The sequence below is a fragment of the Psittacula echo genome (genome assembly GCF_963264785.1).
Source record: "Psittacula echo genome assembly, chromosome: 2".
Taxonomy (NCBI): Eukaryota; Metazoa; Chordata; class Aves; order Psittaciformes; family Psittacidae; genus Psittacula; species Psittacula echo.
This window is the reverse complement of record NC_137737.1, coordinates 41,341,966-41,367,842: the sequence shown is the minus strand read 5'-3', so window position 1 is coordinate 41,367,842 and position 25,877 is coordinate 41,341,966. Positions and strand designations below refer to the sequence as shown.

General features: G+C 36.6%; 1 protein-coding gene across 1 annotated transcript in view; it reads right to left on the bottom strand.

Annotated features, from left to right (window-relative positions):
- ARMC3 (armadillo repeat containing 3) overlaps positions 1 to 25,877 on the bottom strand; it is a gene marked incomplete at both ends in the record, with an annotated part of 48,247 nt that overhangs the window by 8,742 nt on the left and 13,628 nt on the right. Inside the window, 7 exon segments of the mRNA XM_080611195.1 lie at positions 911 to 993; positions 2,050 to 2,178; positions 3,064 to 3,232; positions 6,644 to 6,780; positions 7,972 to 8,221; positions 21,229 to 21,334; positions 21,459 to 21,611. Of these exon segments, the coding sequence (XP_080467321.1) occupies positions 911 to 993; positions 2,050 to 2,178; positions 3,064 to 3,232; positions 6,644 to 6,780; positions 7,972 to 8,221; positions 21,229 to 21,334; positions 21,459 to 21,611 (1,027 nt within the window).

The following is a 25,877-nucleotide window of genomic DNA, read 5'->3' as shown; positions in this document are numbered from 1 at the left end:
CACAGGAGATCATGGTTCAATTTTCTTTCACAGGAGCAAACTAAGGGGTAAGTACCTTATATTAAAAGTCATCAAAACAATGACTAGTCATTGGTCTCTACTCTCTCAGCTAAGTACCCTAACAGCTGAAGTAGAAAGCTCTGTTCATTCCACCTCATTGTTAGTGAATAGCTACAACAAACCAGAAAGAGACTGCTAAACCCCAAATATCTTGTGGTCAGCTGCCTGCAGGTGGGAAGGACAGGATCAAACCCTCTTTCTGTAAAGGAAAGAAATTAATTTCCTTCCACAAGGCTAGAGGCTCTGACCTATTTGTTATGAGCAGACATGCGTACCAGATCAGTTCCACAGAGAGCACTGCAGGATTGTACCTAGGGTATTGTATGGGTCAGTGGGAGCTCTGCAAGAGCGAGGCAGTTTTAGGCTTGGTGCTGTCAAAACTGAGACAGTTCTAAGCACACCCTTCTCAGCTTTCAGTCATGTATGAAATTTCACTGGAAGAAATCTAATCTAGAAAGAAAGATGCATGTAGGCAGTGTAGGAACTTCTTGTGTGTCTAGGTTCTAAATTGAGAAGGAACTTCTACCCTAGTTTCCCTGTGTCTTGGTTGTTAAGCTGTAAAGTAACATAATTTCGCTGCCTCTAAGGGATATTGAAAGGAAAACCAGCCAAATAAACAGGAGATGTTCTAAGAAGGCATGGAGAGGGAGGACAAATCATTACTAAGATAGAAAAGGGAAGACTACAGCAATTAGGAGGTGAAAGAAAGACTCCAAAAGCATATATAACATTGTATTTGAGCATTTGTACTCCATTTGAAAACTGTCTATCAGTATTTTCAATCAGAATTCTATTTCTAATGTTAGAGCAATAACAGAATATTGAAAAGTAGTAAATTTTAAAACCATACCTTGTTTTCTCTCTACTGCTTTTTCTTGAAATAGAAGGTGACAAGATAGTTTGGTCAAGAGATGAATCGTGTGCCTTCTCCTGTCCTGGAAGGCTGAAATGGAACAAGATATTTTTGCATGTCAATTAGTGTTTGCATATTAAGCTGTGAAAATGAAGTTCTGATTTTAAAGGACAGTAAATATATTCATAGGAAGATATAAGTGGAAGAAATAACATAACCAGTAATAAACTAGATATTGATTCAGGGATCAAAAATGAAATACCAAATACCAAATGATGGACATAAAAGTAACTGGAAAGTAAGACTGCTGCTGTAGCACAAAGGCAAGAAGCTGTATCAAAGTCGAAGAAAGAAAACCTGATAGTTAAAGACAACTCTAGGGATCAACAAAGAGCATGAAAGTTTAATTTGTTATAGATATTCTCAGACATCTTTATGGTGTCATATACAAGCTTAAAAGGGAAGCTAATGATACTGTTAACCAAATATGTGATGTGTTGACAGAGAAGAAGGTTTTGGACTTGCAAAATATTGGTAGAGCATTCTTTGATCTGTGAGACTGTTTACAGGAAGTGACTCCCAGTTAAACAAGCCAAATACCAACTTCCTGCATTCGAATCTAGGAAGATTTGTTAGGCTGGCTTCAACTTAAACAGAGAAGGAACAGACACAGGTTCTATATCAAGTATGAAAGCATGATGCCTGGCTTTGTCCTGCCGCTTGGGATGTTGTACTTAAAATTCCATGCATTTGTCTGTACAAGAGGATCATCAAATCATAGGTTCCATTGCTGCATATTGACATTCAGCTTAGATGACATAATTATTATGGCAGATGACAAGCTTTGTAATAACTAATACAACACTGGGTATACCACCATCAGGAATCAAAGGGTGTTAAATGAATAAGTCTTAATGGCTAAGTGAAAAAAAGCAACTCAACTGAATAAATCTTTCCTGTCTAGAGGGAAAAAAAGTTATTTTCTAAATTCTTATTTTCCAAAAAAGAAATATCTTGCCTTCTTGGATGTGAAGCTAGAGATTAAAATAGATCTATTTTATATATGTGTATACATATATAGACTATGTAGTTTGTACTGGAATCAGTGGAAATGATGCAAAAGATGCGCTACCACAGTAACTTAGTAGATCAGACCTGGCTTGCTCTTCTTGTGGTTTAGCATTAATGAAGATTATGGCCCGACGGTCAGTAAGAGCTTGCATACTCAGTTCCTCCAGAGATGAAAATTTCATCCCAGGTTTTATCTACAAGAAAATTAGCATAGAAGAAAAGGTGTTCTGTTCAGTTAAAGAGAAAAAAAGTGTTTAGAAGATCTTTATAGAGTAATTTAAAATTCATAATCTTGCACAGGGGGCTTACATGAGACTTTATAAAGTCATTCAAAATAAGTAAAATTGTTCTTCATTTGCATTTTCTTTGTCAATTTTCTTAGAAAAGATTGCTTGTAAATAATTTAACTTGTAGTTATTGTTACTATTGTTACTTTTCAAATGGATGTTCTAGGATGGTGAAAAGTTCCTGCCTCTGAAGGCTTTACAATATAGGACGGATTTTTCAAATGCAACCAAGTGCTTTAGGAGCAGTTATTTCACTGATTTTCAGTCAGACTGGTATTTCTAATTAATCTGGGCATTTTGAAAAGTCCTTCTTGGATTTAAACTGAACACAGCACTAACAAGTGATACTGGAGTCATTCTTTATATATAAACACTGCTTTGTGAGAGAAAGGGTCACGACCAAGTGAAAATATGAACTCTTTACTTCTTTATGTAAAAATAAACAAAAAGCCCATAGGTCATTCAGTGTAAGGTTAGTATTTAGAAAAGAGATATTAGGGAAAGAGACCAGAAGAACTGAAGTCTGAGAAAGGATCTGGAAAGTAACTATGTCTGCACAGCTTACATAGGATTGGGAAGAAGATCACAACTGGGACATAACATGAAGATGGTGAGATTTCATCCATGAAGAAAGATAATCAAAAGAAATTCGTCTAAAAGCTGGGAAGCTTCAGAACAAGAAAAGAAAGTATTTTCCATAGCTAGATTCTGGCTTTTGCTGTAGTACTCTTTCTAAATCAGTAAGAAAATTTCACTCTTTCTAAGAAGAGTAATTTATTTATAGTAGCTTACCTGACCACAATCGTAGAATCCATCAGTAATGATATTATTTGATGATAAATATCCCATCTGGCTGTACTTTTGGGAAAGATTGTTATCAAGTAGCTTTTCCAGAGCAGCTTCACTAAAGTTATTTTTGCGGCTTATTGATAGATTAATTTCTTCTAGGATATCTAAAGCACTGTTAAACAAAATACAAAGGCTAATTCATCATTAAATGCCAATTAATTGTTATTATACAGTCCAGAGTTTGTTTTCAGCATTACCAAGGCCAAGACAGATTCATTTCCAAGTGGCAGCCTTGTGCCCCCTGAGCCAGCAAAGAGCTGGCTGTGCTGCACAGAATCCTGCAGTGGTCAAAAGCAATTCCTTTAGGCAGTTAAACTTACACAAAGAAATGTGGACAGGATGCCACAACCTTACACCAGAAGGATGTTAAACACTACAGAGAACCTGAGAAAAAGAAGGATGTAAAAGTACAGTAGAAGGAATAATGTGCAAAGCTGATGATAAGATACAAATCAGGGAATGTCTCTCCCTCCAACCTGAAATGTTGCAATGCAATTTGCAGATTCCAGCTGTGCAATACTCAATGAGTGAATCCTTCTGGTTTAGGACTATTACTGTGTTTGGGGAGGCACAGTTGGCAGAGATTTGCTAAACGCAGTTGAGCATGGAAACACAAGCCCTTATGTCAGCGCTGCCAGGATGGCAGGATTTTTTCAGAATGAAGGTAGAAACAAAGAGTCATGTGAGGACACCAGAGTACAGGAATTCATTTATTCAGCGGTTTTGGGGGCTGAAATGCACATACTGATAACTTCTAACCTTAAAAACTGAGAAAAAGCTCACTAAGAAAATAAAGGAAGCTCAATGAGAACATAGCACATTGCAGTTTTGAAACTGTTTAGGAATGAAAAAACCCAGGAAGAAATAGGGCAATATATTTATATGTGTGTGTACATATTCAAGTTTATATCTGTGTGTATATACACACATGCAGACATACTTCACATCCTAAGGAGTCAATTTAATATATATATATGTATATATAAATATAATGAACTCCACGTTTAGACTGCTCTGTGAACTACACAGGAAGCCTCAGCTGTGGACATTTACCATGTAGACTTCTGAAGGTATGTCAGATGAATTCCAGAGAATAAAGTTTTCAGGCAAGGCAAATAACAACCCTCTCTTTTAGAAGAGAACAATGGGAGAAAATAGTGGAAGAGCAGTACAGGCTATCTGTCATACAGCATACTGCAACAAAGTCAGGTAACCAGCAAGTGATGCAGAGAATTTTAAAGGGGAAAAATGAATATGGAAAAGCTAGTGTGTACAGCAGTGTCTAAACCAGATGACATTACAGGAACAATGACACATTACCCTCATATGGAGGAGAGACATAAATGGACAAATAAAGCTGCACCAAAAATTCTGTGAAGACCTGAAAACAGAAAAAAAAAGACTCATACAGAACTGAAAACACTGACACTTTTGAAAAGAAAAAGTTAGGGATAAACCCAAAAGACCCACAGGCAAAGTGAGACACAACTATTCAGGGACTGAAACAAAAATAAACATTTCATATGCTGCAAGTCAGAGAGGAAAATGTAGACCTATTACTCAATGTGGGAAGAAAACTCGTAACAGATGGCACAGAAAAGACTGGAGTGTCTGATGCCTTTTTTGCTTCAGTTTTCACAAAAAAGGTTGCAAGCAGATGCCTGGCAGTAATACTAACAAAGAAGGTAGAAACAGTAGGCTTAGTATGTCTAGAATAATTTTGAGGAGGCAAAGTTAGCAGCCCCTGGGGATATCTACCTCACGCTGCTCTATGAATTGGCAAAAGCAACTTCTGAACTGTTTGCAATTGTATTTGAAAATTTAGTGAGGACAGGCTAGGTGCCAGAGCAGTGGAGAAGGGCAAAGATTGTATCTACATTTGAAAAATGGAGAACAAGGAAGTTACAATGGAGATAATTCAGCCAAATTTCAGTGTCCGAGGAACACCATATCAAATTATTAAACAATCAGTTTGCAAGCAACAAGAGATAAGAAATAGCCATTTTGCATTTGTCAAGAATAAATCATGTAAAGCCAATCTAATCCTTTCTGTGATACAGTAACTGACAGCATACAGGCAGAAGTAGAAGACATGAGATATGAGTTGACTTTGAGATATGTTTTGACTTTAATAAGTCTTTTCACATATTCCTACTTGAATACTCGTAAGCAAGTCAGGGAAATACGATCTACATGAAAATAACATGAAGTAGTGCTTGATGGGTTGAAAAACTATGCTTAATGTATTATTATCAATAATATGCTGTCAGACTAGAAGGACACAAATTAGAGTCCTACTCCGATACTGTCAGACAGAAGGGCTTAAATAAGAACAGTGCTATATACAGGATATAGAAAATAATTCCTGAGCTTTATTTGAAGGTGGTATAACCTCAGCTGAAGTACCTCATCCTGGCTGGGAGACAGCCCTTCAAAATGGCATAAATTGAATGAGAGAGATTCAGGGATGTGTGACAAAATTATACAAGATTTCAAACCAAAAAAGAAGTTTAACATTTTTACTTTGTCATGAAAAGGAAACTGAGAGAGGGACACGGAACATTAGAAAATTCAGCAAGTTAAACTCAAATTGCTATAAAAAGGTGGTTGTTCAATCCCACTGAAAGCAGGACGACATGTAGCTGAACTGATGTGCTGTAGGGGATATTTAGAACTCAGAAACTCTTTCTAATTGTAAGGACACTCCTGCACTGGAACAGGTTACTTTGGGAAGTTGTGAACCCCCCCTTGGAATTGGTATTTACACTGAACAAGCAAAAATATGTCAGTGTACCTGATCCAGTCTTACAGTGAGCAGATGTATAACATCTCCTTTGACGTCCCCTCCTGACCTAAGTTTCTGAGATTCTCACTCTGCAGAATTTCCTCGTAGATGGATTTCTAGTGTCTGTGCAGTAATCAGAGAAGTGTCCAGCAGAGGGAGCAGGGCAATTACGTATATTTTAACTAAGAGTCGCCCTGTATAAGGAGGCTTGTGCCATAATTCTTACAACTTAAAACAGCTTTTTTAATTCAGATATTAATATATGGAACCTGGACTCTCTAAGAAGGAATAAAACAGAGGCTTTTTTATGTGATACTTTAGCACACCTGCAGTTAACCAGAGCTTTAAATCAAATTTAGCCTGTGCATATTAAACACAAGTTACTGTATCTTGAACTTAGGCCAAAACTTTAATTTCAGTTTCATATGTATGAGGCACTGCAGTCCCTAATTTTGACCGATATAAGCACACCTTCAATATAAAGCCCAACTCAGTCACAAAAACAATAAACATTTTTATAACTCCAAAGTCTCTTTTCAGGCTTACATTTTTTCTTAAGCCCTCTGTTACTTAAAATCAATACTATGTAATCTATAACACCAGTAGTGCATAAGTAGTTTCTGCTTACCAAAACGTATAGCTTAACTTTGTTATTCTGATATAAACGTGTAAAGATCAACTTAATAGAATTACTGCATCAAAATCTTCCCTCTGCCCCTTGATACTATTTCTACTCACCCTAGCCTGCATAGCTCAACAGCAGTTAGTTCATCACTTGCACAGATCATAACAGCCCAACAGGCATTTCTTCTGACTTCTTCATTTTTAGAATGCAGCAATTCAACGAGTGGCCCCAGTCCACCTGCCTTTCTTAACTACAAAAAAAAAAAGAGATGATGTTGCCTCTTACATATTTCATTTATCCCAGAAGAATTGCCTGTGAAATTCACCTTCTGAAACATTCGAGCCTTGTAGGCAAGCTATGCTGGGCTGCTAGAAAGACCATTTATGGGGATTCTGTGCTTGTGTGAACTCGGCATAGGCTAGAGCTGAAGCAAGATTCAGGAGTAGTACAAGGCACACATCCCTTCTGGCTCTGCCTTGCTTTTCAGTTATTAGATTGTGGTATGGAAACTGAAGAGACTATGCAACTCCAGACTGCCACAGAGAATTACACAGCTTTTTCTGTGTTCTGTTGCCTCCTAGCAACTAATTTACATGATAATTTATTTGAATTTGTATTGTATTGTATATATGACAATCTTATTAACATCCTATTCTCTTGTGTACTACAGTATCTTTCCTATACACGCTGGAGGAAATATTGCTCATTTGGATTTTTGAAGAGAAAGATATTTTAAGGACACTGAAAGAGGTAGATTAATTATCTATGCCCCTTATTCATGTCCTAATTAACAGTCTTGACCCATGAGAAAACCCCAGCTTAAGATCTATGAATGCACATAGGATCATCCTTATTTATGAAAAGAAAATAGTGTGACCATTGATAAACGGTGAGAAGTTCAACTTGCTGGATGCCACTGATCAAGGGATTAATTATATTTTGAGTTTTGCCTGAATTACATTTACTCCATGTACATGCAGTATCTTATCAATCAAGGTCAGGCACTGCCATTCAGGCCTTAAAAATGGGCAATAGAACAACAGTGAGGGAGAGTAAAGAGGGCAGAACTTCTCATCTTCAAAGTTCAGATGAGAGTTGCAGCTGAAAAGCCATGATGTTTAATGCTCATAAACATGAGGATTAAGATACAGCCTTTGTGCAAGCTCATCAAAGCCAGTGAAAAGCTGTAAAACATTAATTTGATGCAAGCAAATACAACAGTAAACATAGAAATTAAAGAAAACCCTTTCCAAGTTCTCATGACAAACTGAGCTAAATTCAGCTGAACAAACCTAGGATAAAAGTGAAAAATGAGTTACTATCTAGAAAGCCTGGGACTTTCAGGACAGACACAAAATACAAAGATTCTAGGTAAGTATAATAGCAATCTCAGGACCTAGAAATGTCATAAAATAACCACAGCCCAGAAGAGCAGCTTTACCTCAGTCCTTGCATCAGCATCACAACCAAACGTAGCCACAGCAAATGCTGCTTTGCTTTGCACCTGGCTGTTGGTCGAGCGCAACGGTTCTGCAAGCACACTCATAATACCATGGTTCTGGATATTTACACGTAATGGCTCTTGCATGGCCAGATTTGTTAGAACTGTAGCAGCATTAGCAATGGCTCCATCTCGCTGAGCATACAAGGTATTTAATAATGGCTCAATTCCTTCAGCCTCAGCAACAGCACTAGCAAAATGAAGGAGAAAAAAAATCTTGTCATTTTAGGACCATTTTTTCTTCTTAGTGTTCTATATGTATCAACTAAATTAGTATTACATTTCAGTATTTTTATATATATGTATGTGTGTGTATATACATGTAATTTATATAAGACGCATTGTGTGAGGTTTAAGAGGCACAGCCTAAGCAGACAAAGTCACAAACTTCTGGGTTCTTTGGCTTATTAGCACATAGATTCTTTCTGAGGTTTTGAACAAGTGAATTAAATCTTGCATCTTTTCAAAGATGCAAAATTTCTGTATCTCTAGTTGCAGAAAAATGCCTCTGCAGACTCTTACCACCTCTCCCCATAACCATTCTAGCACTACGTCTAATAAGGATTACAGTGCATGGAATTTCATGCCATTGTTCTTTGTGCCGTCTCCATAAATTTCTGTGATCAGATATCTAGGTGGCATGAATATAGTACACCAAGTTTCTGCCATTCTTAAAGAGTAGGTGTACATGGTGCAGTTCAGTGCAACACAGAAAATACTGAGCTGGCTTTATACAAGCTGATTTAGACAGCAGGAGTACAATGGACACATCAGCACAGAGTTCGTGGCTGGCTATGACTGGCTCCACGTTAAGAGGTCTATCAGCAGCAGATCCAGTTTAAATATCCCCTCTGCTCCCAGTTGATATTGCAGCTGTAGCTGAAGGGTGCTGCCTCTCGACAGTGCTGGGGCAAATGCTGGTGTGGCCAAGTTCTAAGCTAGATGTGCAACAACCTGCTTGCAAATAAAATTGGGGAGGATTGCTGGGGTTTTTTTAAAGATCATTCCACAGATTTAGGTTAGAGAGCAGCCAAGGAAAAAAAACCCCAAACAATAGTTTATGAAGCACTACTAAGGAAATAGTAACTTCAGGCAGGAGACAGTAGAAGGTGCAGGCAGCTGCGCTGTTAGAGGACACATTTGCAAATTACTTAAATCTGATGTGTTGCAGAACTAATAATCATGTGGGCCTACAGCTCAGTCATAGCAGAAGGAACTGGCCTATGAGTACTTCATCTCAACACTGCTGTTCTGCTTCTGGCACCCACTGGGATAGTGCCTCTTAAAGGAAAAATAACAAAGTCAACTTCAGGTATATATTTCTGAGTTACCACCTCATTGTGTATATTTTTGGTTTCTTTCCCACAGGCAAAAGAAACTACTGATAGCAATGCAGTTTACATTCTTTGAATGCTGTAAAATATTCTATAACTTGAGATTTTTGTTCACCTTCTTGCCAAACCTTTGCTTACTTCTTTGCCTATACCATCTTACATTCACTTCAGTGGTGCTTTTCCCAAAGTCATTAGAAACCAGCACACTGTAAAAATTGAATTGTCTTTCTGCTGAGCTCGTACATAAAATTTGATCAAATGATTTGAGGCATATGTCAAATTTAATATCTGTGTGTAGCAATTTTACATTAGGCTCGTCTGTTTGTTAAACAAAAGTTGGCATTATTGTTAGCAACGGAAATGCGCAGATAGCAATTTGAATTTTCTTTGCAACTGCTTTTTATACCTTCTTTTATACACTTTGTATATATCAAAAACAATATAATATAAAAACTCTCCCACCTCTATACAAGCATACCTAAGCACTTGAGCAAGAGAAGAGTGTATGTTTTTTATAAGTTTTGCTAAATTTCTGTCAGCACCTTAATAAGAGAAATCTGGATGTGAAAAATCTTACATTTACTGTAACAGTGTTTTACCAAAATCTAACTGGCTTTTGATAACTTTCACAGCTGCAAAATAAACACAAGCTTACAAGTATTACATATACAAGGAAGAGTTAAGCTATCAAAGACTCTCAAGGCATTGATAAAAACAAAAAACCTCAGGAAAGCCAGCAGTCACGCTCTTACACAAGCAGGTTAGAAAGCACAATACATGGTAACGCATGCCATATAATCCCATTTCATGAGCAACACAATGTTGATCTCACTGTGAACTCATCTTAGCACAAGTATCTCCAAACCAGATTTTTTTACTCCTGAGCCTACCTGCAATGAATCAGTAGAGGCTAATGGGGTTTGTTAGCCTGATCTCTGCCTCAGCTACAAGGCAATGGCAGCTGTAGCGCTGGAGCATGGGTATAAGGAAGTCTGGCAGTCAGGCAGCAGTTCCCAGTTTGCAAAACCAGAGAAAAAACAGCAATCCAGGGACTGAAGGTGAATAGGATTATTAGCTTGGGTGCAGCATAAAGGTATAGGGTTCGTTTGGTGTTGATTGCTCCTGGAGCACCAGTAATTTTGATACGAGCACTTCAATCTCTGTGTAGAAGTGAATCCCATGTTTTCAGATGTCCTGCACTACACTCCTCAGACTGTCTTCCATTAGCCTTTTATCTGGGCGACCAGATAAAGAAGAGCTGAAAACGTTTTGTTTGTTTTGGTTGGTGGTTTTTTTATTTTACTTAGGTAAGGCCACTGAATTTCTCTGGTTAATAATTGCCTTCTCTTCCCCATAAAAATTTTGTCCAGACATCCAGCTTCAGGAGTGCTGTAGCTTTATCCAGGCTGCTGTATATGAAGAAATCCTGAACATGTCAATTGCACATGTTAAGGATCAGCTATACACCGCATATATCACAGGTTTACCAGAAAGCATCACATGCATAGCACATGTAACAATGACATGATGTACCTGCTGGCAAAATGTGGGGAGAGACTTACCATACATGCACATTGAGGCATATCCATAAGCTTTTTTCCCCCCAGATTATAGCATTATACAGTATATACACACATACCGTATCCAGGGACAAAAAGAAAAAAAAGAAAAAAACAAAAGAAAAAAATGAAAATCAAAGCTTTTCCTGTACAATGGATACATCAAAATTCCAGGATTTACAGGACAGATAGATACACTACACGAGATGCATGGCTGCATTTCACAGGTGTAGTATATCCAATACTTCTGCAGTAAGTACGGGACTTACTCTTCCTATACTACACCTAATAACACATGATTTCTCCCATAGGAAATCCTAACAAACATATAGTCCCTAACAGACTGATTCCAGGATGATACGTGGAACTGAATGATGTAGCCAATCACATTAGAAGCAGATTCACTGTAATTTCCATAAAGCCACCAAGTACACAAGTACTTAAAAAAAGAGCAAGGTGACAGCTTCTCGTGTGTTCGGAGTTGACCTCAGCGAGGTACAGAGCACAGCCAATTTTCTCAAGTGCCACTCAACTTCAAAAAGGTTGAGAACCACTGATTTAGAAGATCATACATATTTATTTCAATCCAGCCTTCTACTTCTGTGCAGATTCATTTTGAATCACAGTTTAGTGATGGTTTAGTTTAATCAAGAGCACAATTACAAAGCAAAAAGAATTCATGTTAGAAGTGACGAAAGCGGGTAATAAGAGCTGAAGGTAACCAGTACCTTTGAGAATAAGATTTTAAGGGGGCATAAACACCTGAGAGCAATGCTGCATCCTGGTAACAGAGATACATACAGAAGAGGTTATGAGGGAAGAATGGGGAATCCATAGTTCAACTCACTGCTACTCCTTAGCCCTCCAGAGAAGGCCTCCATAGCACTGTCACCCTGGGCCACAGGGCTCCAGCTGCTGAAGAAACAGCAGTACCGGCCAACAGAATGGAGCTGAAAGAATGAATATGCTTAAGCTTTTAAGGTGCTGAAATACTACAACATTAAGATCTCATCATGCAGATCCTCATTCCCTTCCATCTTGGGCAGAGATACACGTTGTGTAGATTCTTATTACAAAGAAATAAAAGCCAGAGGAAGAAGCTTTTACCATCACTGTCTTTGCCTAATGTAGATGAGCGCTTGCCTCTCCCTGCCTGCAGAACACATCCTACTTGAGAGGGTGCACTTTGTCAGTGCTCCCACTACAGGACTACATCGGATTAGCTGAAAAAAAATTACACTATTTGATGTGAAAAAGGAATAAATTATATAAATACACAGGTTTTTTTCCTCCATGTTGTGTAAAGATTCAAAATACATCAAGTACCCTAATGAAGAGAAAAGATTAGGGAAAAGGAAAGAAGATAATGACAAGGGAAAAAAAAAAAAGAAAAGATCCATTTGCAGTATCACTATGGTTTTTTGAAAATTGGAAGCTATTTGAGTTACAAACAAGCAAACAAGAAAAACCAGACAAGATAGGTGTAGAAATTGCAGAGCTGGAATTAAAATAATTCAAATGTTATGACTAATAAGCACATGGTTATGATTGTGAGAGTGTCTAACCTAATAGGATTAGGCATTTACCTTAGCCAGGGTATACATGGTTCAGGTACCCTAATGATCTTAACCATGCCCTGTAGTGAAACAGTAAAATTCTGATTATACCTGAATTCAAATTACTGTATTCAGGAACAGCTAAATTATTTTTCTCAAGTGCCATTGAAAAGACAAATATTAAAAGGTCAGATAATGAATATTTAATCTAAATTATTAATTTTAAGTATACATTGTAACAAGCTAAGAGATTTTCTTGAAAGATCTAAAGATCACTCAAGACTCAAAGAACAAATGCTGAGAGTTTGAGACAAGTGTTTTCTTTACTGGTTTCACTACAAAAATAAATTAAAAGTTGACAATAAAATAATTACCAAAAGTTTCACAATGCAGATATTTTTAAACAGTTACTTTGGAGATGCATCTGAATTTCACTGAATTGAATATGTTGTTTCTTTAGTTGTCTGGAGTGCAACAGGAAAGCTCAGACATTGGCAGAGCATTGTGAAAACAATCATCGGTAAAAATTGATCCAAAACTCCATGGGGTTTTATTTTATTTTTAGGACTGTAGGCTTTCTGAGGCAAGAACCACGTCTTTGTTGGCATCACATTGAGCATAATAATTCTGTCACCAACCAGCCCTCCCAGCCATGGCAAGAAAGACAACGGATTACTTAGTGCATAGAGAATGGACCTGCTAGCTTTTCCTCCTGAAGAGAAGGTCTAGCCTAATGGAGAAAGCAGTTATCCCTGTCCAAAGCACTGACAGAAACCACCGAGACCACCCCCAAGCCCTTAACCTAAGCTACGTCCTCCCTTCTGACTGAGGATTTAACACAATTTCTGCTCAGAAAAAAATCAGATTTCTCCTCCTCACAAAGACTGTTGGACTCCTCGTGGACTTCAGTTTCCAAATGTATTTGCAACCGCATGTTTAATTTCTGTGCAGAATTACTGTGATTGTGTGTGAGTGCTTAGCTAGTCATTTATGCCTGTGCATATCTCATTTTCATGCATAATTGCATGTAAATTATGCATAGGAATTATGCATCTAATTCCACACACATTTTTTTAAAGTCAGCTCTTAAATCGCACGACTTCTTTTTCACACAAGGCATTTTTGATCCAACTCTATCATATAATTTCTGACAGAAAGAATATCATAACCAGAAGTTTGGGGAAAAAAAAAAATCAAGAAATAGCTTCCTTTTCACTCCTTAGATGTATTAATATTCTTCACTTGCCTTGTTATGCCATCAGAATAATCACATCCAACAAATGTCTTCTGCATTTACCAAAAATTTCACTTTGTGATTTAATTATTTCAAAAGCAATTGACTGTTTATAGGGTATGCAGTCCCTTGTATTTTATTTAAAGATTAATATTGCTTCCGTTTTCTTCACTATACCAAGGAAATTAATGTCAGTATGTTTTTTCTGAGTAAGGGAATCTAGCACAGGAGACTCTGATCTACAATTTAGGGCCCCTTTGTGCTACAATAAAAATAGTGATGATATCAACAAACCATATTAATTTTTAATTTCAGGAACTGAACCCTCTATTCCTATTTTTTAATGAGAAGTATCTTGTTAAAACATCAACAAACCCCAAACTCAATAAACTCCACAGTCTGGAAGCAATAAAACCTTAAACTATCTGGATTAGGAGAGCCTGTAACACCTGACTCTCATTTAGCACTACAGAGATCTTCTGTCACTGAACCCATCTGACAAAGTAACGCAGAACTCAGTTCTAAAAGTGGAGTATGCTTCATTTAAAATATTACAGTGGCATTGGTAATGAACTGTCTATTTGTGATATCTGAGCCTTTAAATTATAATGTTATTTGCAACATTTATTGAAAATCTTTGACACTTCTGCTATAATGAGAAAGGCTTGAAGTTCAGCAACAGAAACTCTTTTTTCCCTTTAAAGATCCCACATAGCTTCTACCAGGATAAGCTCATGAAAAAGATCCCATCCCCCTCTCTTTTTTTTACCAATCCAACAAATGTTGAGAGTCTGTAACCCACATTGTGACAAAAGCAAAATCATAGGCAACATCCAGGAGCTGCCAGAGCAGCCTTCATGGAGGTGTAAGGGAAGGAAAGAAAAAGCTGAAGCAGGATCCTCCCAACGACTCATTTAAACACAGGGACTGAGGAGACAGTGGCTTCTCTTCATTTTTGGAAGTACAAAAGAGCTGTGTCAAGTCAGTCTCTCTAAACATAGCGCTCGGACTGTGAAACTTGACTCCATCTTTCACTTCTGGATAAGTCTTTTCTGGACAACTGTGAACATATCTCCAGTGGCAGCAATCTGCTTTGCTTTGCTAAAGGCTCAACAAGGATTCAGGCGGAGAAACTCACGCTTTTAGAAACCTCTAACGTAGTAGACTATATAGTATACTACTATGTTAAGGTAAAATTACTGAGGTTGCAAGTCAAAAGGGTTAAAGTTACTTGTGAAAGTTTATTTTTACCCCCTTGTGTGTATAACAGTCCAATTAGCATGCCACAGTCAGTGCACAGGTTAAATTCACAGCAGGACAGAATTAAGTTTGCATGATCAGCTATAAACCTGCAATTCCCTTATATACACTTAAATAACTTCACACTACACTTAAGTAAGTTAAAGCATATACTTAAATAATTTACATGTAATTTAGAAATATGCTACAAAGTAAATATGCATGTAAAAGCACCAATAGATTTGTCTGAAATTTACTCAAATGTAAAATAATCCTTGTTACTTTTAATTCATAAGAAGTATAATTAATCTCAGTGCATATAACCTTAAATGAATGAATGACAAAAGAATGTTGTTGTAGGGATACACACTCAAAAGAAATCATTGTACTTGTGCCACTCCCTTAAACACACTTTTCTCCACCAGGCTTAGGAAGTCCCCATCCAGGAAGAGAGAAGTTTCACCTCATCCCACTGAAATCTACCATAGGAAGTTACAGGTGACAATACACATGCGCCAAGTGAAATTCCAGCCTTCCACAGCTAAGATAGTGATCATACTCCAAGGCTTTGGAGGTAGGACAGTGCAAACAGTCTGACAGATTTTGCTGTATCAGTAAGGGGTAGAACTTCTTCTTAGGTTCTCATGGACTTCAGGATGCTGTGAAATGAGATTTGTGTTAGCTAGAGCTGAATGTTCTAAGCTTGTCTGTGCCTTCAATATAAAACAGGAAAATGCATAACTTTTGTGGGTTTTTTTTTTGGTTTGTTTTGTTGGTTTTTTTGTTTGTTTTGTTTTGTTTTTTGTGAAATAAGGGTTGTAATGGGAACAAAATGCAGTTACAGTGAGTCCACAGCAGGACTTTTCTATATAGCCACACTGTCACAAATCCAAGAGAAAACCCACAGTTGGCTGAGTGGAACATTTTGCAGCTGCCAGCGAGGCATGATTTTGGGTCCTGTCCATGGGTTGCGCATCAGTCATCTGATGTGATGTTAATGTCACAGTGGGAACCCATTTCTGAATGACATCCCAGCAGCAGGCCTTGATTCAGCTTTTCTGCCAAGGAAGAAATTTACCATAAAACAGTTTTCAATGGAAGTCAATATGTAATTTGTAAGGAAAAGCTTGTGAGCTCTTGGGTAATGACTGCATTAGCTTTTTTTCTTTGGAAAGCACCGTTGCACTGTGGATATACAGTCAGAGACAGTCAAAGGAGGAATCTGTTCATGGCATGAGTTACATGTATTTGCGGAGGTCTCAACAGAATGGGTGCTAATGTAAAAAATAACAATACAAACCACAAAACCCACAAAATCTCTTTACCTTGCAGCACAGTGGCTCAAAAACATGATTCTGTCACTAGGGGTCAGTATTAAAGCATATTACCTTTACACAATACAGCTGGCGGCATTCTATTGTTGATTCCCTCACGCAAACTTAACGTTATAAAGAACAACTATTAAACCATAAAAAGGACAAACCCCATACAATGGATTATTTCCTATTTCCGTTCTTAAATGTAGCTTTCATGTACTAGAAATTTTGGTTCCTGTTCTCATAATTTAACACATATATTCACGCAAATGTATTATCTTATGTAATACCGACGCTTCAATATTGATCCATTTATGCGAATTAGGTTCCATCTACAGTCTCAAAAGAGAAAAGCTGTGATTAAGTTTCCCATTTTCTAATAGGGAAGATTACTACCTAGTGATATTATTACCTAATGGTAACAATCATTACTTCCTAACGACAATAACAAAATTTGAAATGTAAGAAAACTGGACATTCTTTAAATTTATTCTTTGACAGCTACATCTGTCTTAAAAACAATAAAAATCTGTTGTGGATACTGAAAAACTCCATTTAAGAAGGTGAAAGACTCTCACTACACATGAGCATTATCCACATGAAATAGACTGAGGATATGTTATTTTGAGTCATAAGATCCGTATCTGAATTTCAGTTTGGAATAGATGCAACACCCATTGAAGTCAAGGCACTGACTCACTTTCTTATTACTGGGCACTGCTCACAACCAGTGAGTTCCCAACCTATCTTCCTATCCCCAGCCTACTCCCAAATCTTGGAAATTTTGACATATTTAAGAAAGTATGTATTCTGATGCTGCAATAATGCCTGTAACTGCCTATATAGACATAATTTTGCTTACGTAAATAGGTCCACTGATTCCTGGAAAGAAGTAAAGAATTAGAAAATTAAACAACTATTTAAATATATAATATTTAATATATAAATAAATCAAGCCTGCCTTGACTTTGCAATTTTTGGGATGATACTTTACTATCTGGAATCCAGATATAATATTTAGAAATAGGTAATGTGACACTAGTGATAAACCCTGGGAGAAATATTCTGCCAGATCATAAGTCTGTCATGTACCACAATTTCCTGCAGCCCTTAATGCAGCTGAACCAAAAACATCCCTTTCCTTCTTCCCCCAGACCAAACTCTAACTGAATGCTATAAATTTTGCACTTAAAGTAAACAATGTAAGACAAATATTATTGAAACTGTTGATTAGTTTTCATGTCCAGTACAAAGCTCTAAATTTCAGAGCATATGTTTTTCTTTAGTGGTAAGTCCATTAGGTGCCTAGAATTCAGACATTGCCAGATTTATGAAGGCAGCTATTAGAAATAGCATTTGTGCTATGACAATACTGAAGAAAAGAGCTAGTCAAATTAATGTCTAACTGGTACACTTAAGAGCTTATTTCTGTGTGTTACTTCTAACCAATATAATATTTATATTTAACATGATTAGCTTATCCTAAATACAGGAAAAGCAAAAATAATTGATTATACTTTAAATGGGAAAAAATAGGCAGAGTGTGAAGTAAAACGTTTGCTCTGTAGCGAGTTGGGTAGCACAGAAGAATTTGTTTTTCTGACCAATAGATGGCACTGCTGTTTCTTTGTTTGCGTGTAATTTTTCAATTCGCGCATAATGTACGTTATTGAAGTGACTGTGCCTACATTTCCCGGTGCTTGGACACATCAAAACTAGACAGATTTCAGAGATTCTTTAAAATGGCATTCTGCTGTCCAAATAACTGTATACAGTTTTCAATAAAGCAAGTTAGTGTTCTGGATTAAAAAATGGGAAAAGGATGCAAAACCCTAGCTGAACATAATTCTCTTCTTCTCAGAAGCAGCTCACAGAAACAAATTCTGACATATATCAAGGATGGTGTTGGAGTTATACAAGAGTAACATAACCAAATAATTTCTTTGTTGTATGTTAGAATAAGTACATGGGGTTTTAAACTGCAATATGCTCTGCAATTTTATTTTTGTTTAGCCTAATTATTAACAAGCTTATGAATAATTTATCATTAAAAAAATTCTGTCGTTACTTTCAAATACAATCCTGAAAAAAGCATCATCTGTGGTGTCAGTCTGTAAACTAATGAGCCTTTTGACCACCATACTTTCTTCTGTGTGCTACTGAAGTATGACACACCACCAGCTCTGCAGCAAAAATTTGAATGCTGAAATATTTTAGAAGTTATCTATAGTAATTCTATGTGTTCCAGTAGATAACATATTGAAAATCTGTGTTTTCCAGTAAACCTGAAAACTCAAACACTTTGCATAGGACCCATGTTCTCTTCTGCTCTAGATCTTTGCCTAAAATACCATGGGGGTCAGAGTCATTCATGAATTTATTTATTTTTGCCAAATCACAGTTGCTTGGGGACTTGTGTGAAATGACAAGCTGGGCTCCGTCCCGTTGGTCGTGAACAGGTGTTCTAATTACAAAACCTCCACCATATTTGACACCTTTATTAGCTGTCTCAGTTGAGAAACAAAGGATTGATTGGGTAGAGGTATAGAACTAGCCTTTCATTGCTGTGGGGAAGCACCTAAAGGTCAAGGTTAATATACATTAGTGGGGGGTAGTATTGCCCATTGCCTATGCTGTTCTTGTGTTATTAATCAATGGAAGACTTTATCCTTAGGAGCTAGCTATTGTGGGAGCCTTAATGACACAGTGTGGTTTAACTTTTTTTTTCCATGTTACAGGAAAAACAGACAACACTTCTTGACCAAATATTCCTAACAAGAACGACAAACCACCAGCAAAAATAGCAATGTTTTGTACTCTCCTTACATTCTGTTATAAATACTGTACAAAATGAAAGGGCGAGGTACACATTCTTCAATTGATATAATACATGCAAAAATGCTCATGAAATGAAATATGGCAGAAGACACGTAGATGAGTTCAACAAGATTGAATTTTTGGGTGGTAAAAAGTAAAAACATTTATAGTAAATAGTCTTCCTCTTTACTGTAGTCATTTTTGTTCTTGCCAAATAAGTTCTACCTGCTACTACTAGCTTTATGATTTAATATTCTTGGAAGGTTTATAACAAGAATCTAATATATAACCAATAAAAGGACACTAGTCTCATTGGTCTCATTTGGGACTAGAGTACTGTTAACATAATTACACAGCAAAGTCACGTTATTGTAAAAGCATATCAGCATCTTCATTATATATACACTTATTTTCAGTGGTTTACAAGACACTCAGAGAAAATATTCCAGGATGAAATATGATTATGGTAACTCAATCTGGAATCCATTTTCTCCGAACTGTTTTTTTTCCTATTATGCGAATGTAAAATAAATATAGGCCAGATAGTCAGTGAGCTGGAACTATACCAATTTGTATCAGCCGAGGGTTCAACTCCATATATTCATTCATAGATCCTAGTCACACTTGGACCCTTCTATGACTTATTAATGGTTTTGATTTAGAAATGAAGCTTTGAAGTAATTATATAGTCACATGGCATTCATCCAATATACATATTTATGTAAATTATTGCTTCCTGATTTTCACAGAAGACCCATGATTAGATTATCTGGTTCTTCCATATTGTACTTGGAGCTGGATTGCAAAGAGAGAGCTGTATATGTAAGCCACCTTTACAATTTCTTGACTCTGCCCAGCAAGAAACAAATACGGACTTCATTATAATGCAGAGGAACAGAGACAGCTATTTCCCTGCCTGAGGTCTCAGAGAATTGTTCTAGCAGTTGAGCTAAACAATGTCCTGACTATCTCCTTGGCAAAAGAAACTGAATGAGTTGGCATAAACTGCTATACCAACTCAAAACTCTCCAGAGATTTCCTTTTCACAATGTGAAGCCTCAAAGGGCTGCACTACGAAAAACAGCTGTAGCAGAGCTGAAAGTTTGACCCCTAAACTCCAGTACTGTGCTCTTTTTATGTGTGCATGACTCCCACTGACACCAACTGAAGAGTCATGCACATGAGAAGAGCAGAATATCAGACAAAAAAAATCTACTATGTGAATCTGAGAACAGAGTTTTATTCTCTTGTGTCAAATTATGGCTCCATCTGGTAACATTAAGTGAATACTGGTGACTGTAAGAGCTGAATCAATAAATTGAAACAATTTATTTGGTGAGTTATTTTACTTTTTCACTTCAAAGAATGCCTGTGAATGGATTACAACTTCCTTAAGTATATTCCAGGAAACTTTTAAGGAATTTTATTTTATGGTTTGTTAGTTACATGTGATTGCTCATATACATGAGACTGCTCTGCTTCTTCTCTCCAAACAGAACTTTTAATAGAGTTCAGATAACAGAACTTTGCAACTGACAGTAGAATTTAGCTGATACAATTATTTTGGAACGTATAGTCAGCTAACCATCCTTTGTTAGTTATTTTGGATACTGAAGTTACACTTTTCTTTTAGAGCATGCACTATGAGCATTCTCTATTACTTGGGAAACAGTAAAAAAGGGAAGAGAAAGACAATGTCAATATTCAGAATATCTGAGTGCTATCTCCATCGAAGACTGGGTTTAAATTTATCAAAAAAGCTGCATGAACCATCAAATTTTAAAGGATACCTTACTGATTTTGAATTTTCAAAAAATATCCTACATCGAATGCCTTAGACTACAAGGCGTATTTTCCTCATATGTTCCCTTAAAAACATGACGTATATCTCTGCTTTTATTGCATCTGCCTCATACCTTTCCTTGATAAAGCAAACACTAATGGCGATTGCGTAAGTCTTGTAACGCTGATGAGAACCAACCTATTCCAGATGACACATAAGCACCAAGAAGTGCTTTCTAGTCAAATTCAAACAGACCTGCCTTGTAGGGTAAGGACTAGGTAAAGTATTCTTTAAAAATCAAAATATTACTTGTGTTCAGGTCAGTGTTCTAAATAATAATTTAATTATTGCAGACTCACCTTGCATTACTAGGACTGGCGGCTGTCAAATTAACTAATACTGTCACTGCAGCTTCTTTTACCTCTTCGTTGTCACTGCTTAGCAACTGTACTAGCTGGGGAATCCCTTTGAAAGAAATAATTGTATACATGAACCTTTAAATAAACCATGGCAGTCTGTGAAATTATAACATGCTCCTTATAAAAGGAAAAGCACAGATTCTCAGTTCGTTCCTTCCCACCTTACTTACCTTGGAGTCCAAATGCACGTTTGCTAGCTGAATTCGCACACATGGCAGAAATTGCTTGGGAAGCAGCAACTTTAACTCCATCATTATCAGTTTCCAAAAGGTTTATGAGACACTTCTCAACCTCTTCCTCATTTAAGATGTTTCTATTTTCCACTTTACATGAAAAAGAACAATAGCATTAACCTGCATTAATTTTCCAGAGCAGTGAAAAGTGATTTTGATTTCATATAGTTGTTTCCAACATAACACTTCCTTTTGATCCCATGGAAATCAAAACATATTAGTTATAGAGGCACCAGCAATTAAGAAATGTACAAAAAGGCCTGATCCAAAACCCATTAGACTTTCAGTGAACTCTGAATCAAGCCCAAAAGATGACTATTAAATACAGCTTTAAAAACACATAGCCCAACAGAATGCGAAATTTGTTCTCTGTAAGACTTAAAACCACAGAATGCATACAGGCTTGATGAAAACAGCTTTTCCAATTCAACAGATCATACTTGCTCAGGATCATGCTTAACTTAGGTTTATGCTAACAAAGCCAAATGCATAAAATTGAAGAACATAGCAGTAAATGTACGATTGAACTTGGCAGAGTACCAGTTAACATACCACAATAGCAAAAAAACCCACAAACCCCAAAATGCAACGGGTGTTAAAATTGAGTTTTAAATTCTGCACAGCTTGCAGCTCTTGATTAATGCAGACTTTGCAGAGAATCTCAATTTTGTATTTTAGCCTAGTGACATAGGGTTCACTGCTGACCTACACTGCAATGATTGGCAGCAGCTAATGAAGGACATAGATGTTCCCTTCCTCTACACAAGTAAAAACATACAGTGTCTACAAAGTATCTACAGACATCTGATAATTACACTAATGAACTCACTCATCCCAAAATGGGTGAGATCATAAGTGCAGGTGTTTGTTAGAAAGAGCCCTGAGGGTAACCTTCTCAGCCAGAAAGGCACAGGATGGCATAGAAGCCCTACAGTTACGAGGGTCAATAAGCATTTAACCATATGCATAATTTAAAGTGGATTAATTACATGCCGGAAGTTATATCTACATGGTAAAATCGTTGAGTGTTTCAAAGAAATTCAGGATCTGAGACGTCGGTAGGAGTTCAATACATTTGGAAACTTTATCAGTGCTTACTAATGCTTTGAGAGAAAACTCCCTTCTTTGAACTGTTGTTTTAGGATCAGAAAGTTTGAAAAGGAAAGAAAAACACAGTAAGCATTCTTTTAAATAAAACCGAATATGTAGAGAATAAAAGTAAACAGACAAGTCAAGGAAGTTTGAACGAAAACTTGGTTACAGCAGAAAGGTCTCAATGCACATACACGAGACAGTTAGCTGCTTTCTCCTACCCAGCTCCATTTTAAATATTTCTAGAATCATCAGAGACACACAGCTGAAATCACAAAGCAGAAGATGCAATATATGAAAGAGAAAAGATTTTCAATGTCAGCAGAACCTTGGCCACAGCCTTGATGAGTATCAGCCAGCTCTCAAGAGAAGGCCGTAACTGGGATTACAGACCATTTTGACAAGTTCTCAAGTATGCCGCTGGCCTGTTGCTTTCCAAAGTAGTCCATAATCCCTAATAATGATCTCTAGATCTCTTTATGCCTCAGTAACTTGGTTCTTGTACAGCAAGTTACTTATTACAATACAGATTTTCTCAAAAATTATTCTTGCTTCTAAAGGCAGTTATGATGATGGGTAAGCATTTCATTTTAAAGATAATTTATGCCTATATGAAATACTAATATGAGTAATTTATTTGAATTAGTGAAAATATCTATTTAAAATATTTTACACAGAATAAAATTTTTTCAACAATGTGAAGAGATTTTGGTTTTCAATTTATGGCAAAGAGAATGTACCTATATTTAGCTAGCTGGGCAGATGAAAATTAATATTTTAAGATCCAGGTCCCTATTCTATTTGAAGGATGTATATTTTCTGCTGAACCTCTCTCTGTTTGTGTGAGTTGTTTCCTTTACTATAGAAAAGAAAGAACGTACAATTGAAAAGCACAGTTTGTACTTAAGCACTTCCCATGTCAGTGCCAACACTGTATTTACAGTGATGAATTTTCTGACCCCTAAGTAATTTGAATACTCTGCTTTAACACAAAGTGAAATACTCAGGCACATCCTACTAAAAGAGTCTGCAGTATGAACACTTCTGTCCGTATTTTCATGCACTGATCCCATCATGAGCCAACCTATGTTTTTCAATGTATTTTCCTATTTCCTCTTCTTATTCCAGAGGTTCTACTGATTACTTATTCATCTCATTGTCACCACCCTATGGAATTATTTATACCAATTTCAAATGAAAAAGTTAATGTTAAATAATATCATGACCTCTCACTGATCTTGAGTTGAGATAACCCGGATAAATAAACCCCTGCATTATGAAAAAGCATGTGTTAATCAGGCTACAGAGCACGGCTAGTATGCTCCCCTTTGAAAGGATTTGCATTTAAATACATGTAAAGAACAGGCAGAGCTTCAAACCAGGTTTAGCAGAGTGAGGCGAAACTCAAGTTAGCATGATCATCACTTTCTTCATACACACTCCGTAGCATTTTGTTGTTGCTGGTGTGTCTGGAGCTGTCAGGGGAAACTCAGGTCCTCCTTAATCAACAGTCCAGATAATCCATCACAGATAATCAATTTATAGCATTATATTTCGAATTCTTATATGACTGCATTATTTACTGAGCAAGGAGGGAATCACAGTAAAATTCATCACTGTAATTCTAAGCATAGAAAATAAAACCATTAATAAGTTAATATATTAATTAATAATTAATTCAAAATCATGTTACAGAACAAAACAAATTTTCAGGGGCAAACAGATGATTGTATCTAGAAATATGATCATTTTTACTTTATTTAAACAGAACAGCATCCTAAAGATGCTGTTTAAAATGGAATATAGTGATAGTACCATGTAATTTATACTGATATTGAGAACAGCTCTTAAGGGATACATAACAGTAACAACAACAAAGTTACAGGAATCCCTTTCCAAAGGGCTGAAAGGGGTATAAACCAAAACTGTTTGCTATAATCATGTCTATCAGAAAAAAAAACCCAAACTAAATCCCATCTGTCAATAATAATGGTTTCAAAACCAGACATTGCTGTGTACTCAGCTGTCAGAATTAAAAAAACCAGCTAGATTTATGTTCCATCACAGCAGAAGAAAGTTTTTAATTTCTTTATTTTTCTCCCGAGTATGCAGAAATGTTGGTAAATTGCAACCACAATTATCAAACCTGAGGAATGTGGGCTACTGTATGGCTATTGTAAATTTAGTGAAAAAGTCATAAAAGAACTTGAAGCTGCACTGTATTATACTGGATTTACATCAAGGCAAGTATTAGTATAGTATACATTAGTGTTACAGTTTGGATAGGCTGTTTAGTATATTTACAACCAGAATCCAAACAAACGAAAACGAACTGCAAACATTTCTGTTTTCTTTCTGCACTTGGACTGTTTCTTAGAATGGCCCCAATGACACTTTTCTTTTCACTGGAAGGTTGACTTTAGAGCAGTAGCTGTATGTATCTGCAATAAATTCAGTACTACTGTGGCAGAAGCAAGTTGAGCATGTTCAGCAGCAAGTTTACTGGACTGGGTTTTCCACTGCACCAGTACAACATATTGCCCTTTGTGTAACTTGTTGTCTCTAAAATTCTACAGCTGGAAGCAAATATTTTACATCTTCTTTGGATCTACTTTCCCATCTTGCTGCATTCATGCTAACTGTCACAGGCTGAAGAAGAAAGCAAACCTTTATAATGAAACCACATGGACTCCATTTGTAAAGAAGTATGACAAGAAGATGCATCTTCACTGACAGTAACATCCTATGATATAAGATCATAGCTAGCACTGTAATATATTATATGTAGTTCTTGCCACCATGCTTTAAAAATGTTGTGTTCAGACATGCTTCTACTAACAGCTGCTAAAATATTAGGCCACAAAAACTGAAAAACATGTGAAAGAGGAAAAGAAGGCTATGCATATTTGAAAATAAATATGAAAAAGAGTAAGATGCAGTAGAAAGTAGCAGGAGCAAATATAAATCTGCTTAGCATACTGCTTACAAGCCTGTCACAGGACTATAAAAATGATACTGACAGTCCTAAGTAGCATAATAAAATGACAATACAGAAAAATACACAAAGAAAATACTGGCATAATAAAGTCCCTTCCTATCTTTGATACCTAAAGATTAATGAAAATAACTTTCAATGACTTACAAAGCTTCCAATAGATAATGATAAAAGCATACAGAAACCCACAGAATACTAAGAAATACCAGAAATACTCTTTTCATGTAACATTTGCAATCCAAATAATTACAAATATTCAGGATGTCAAA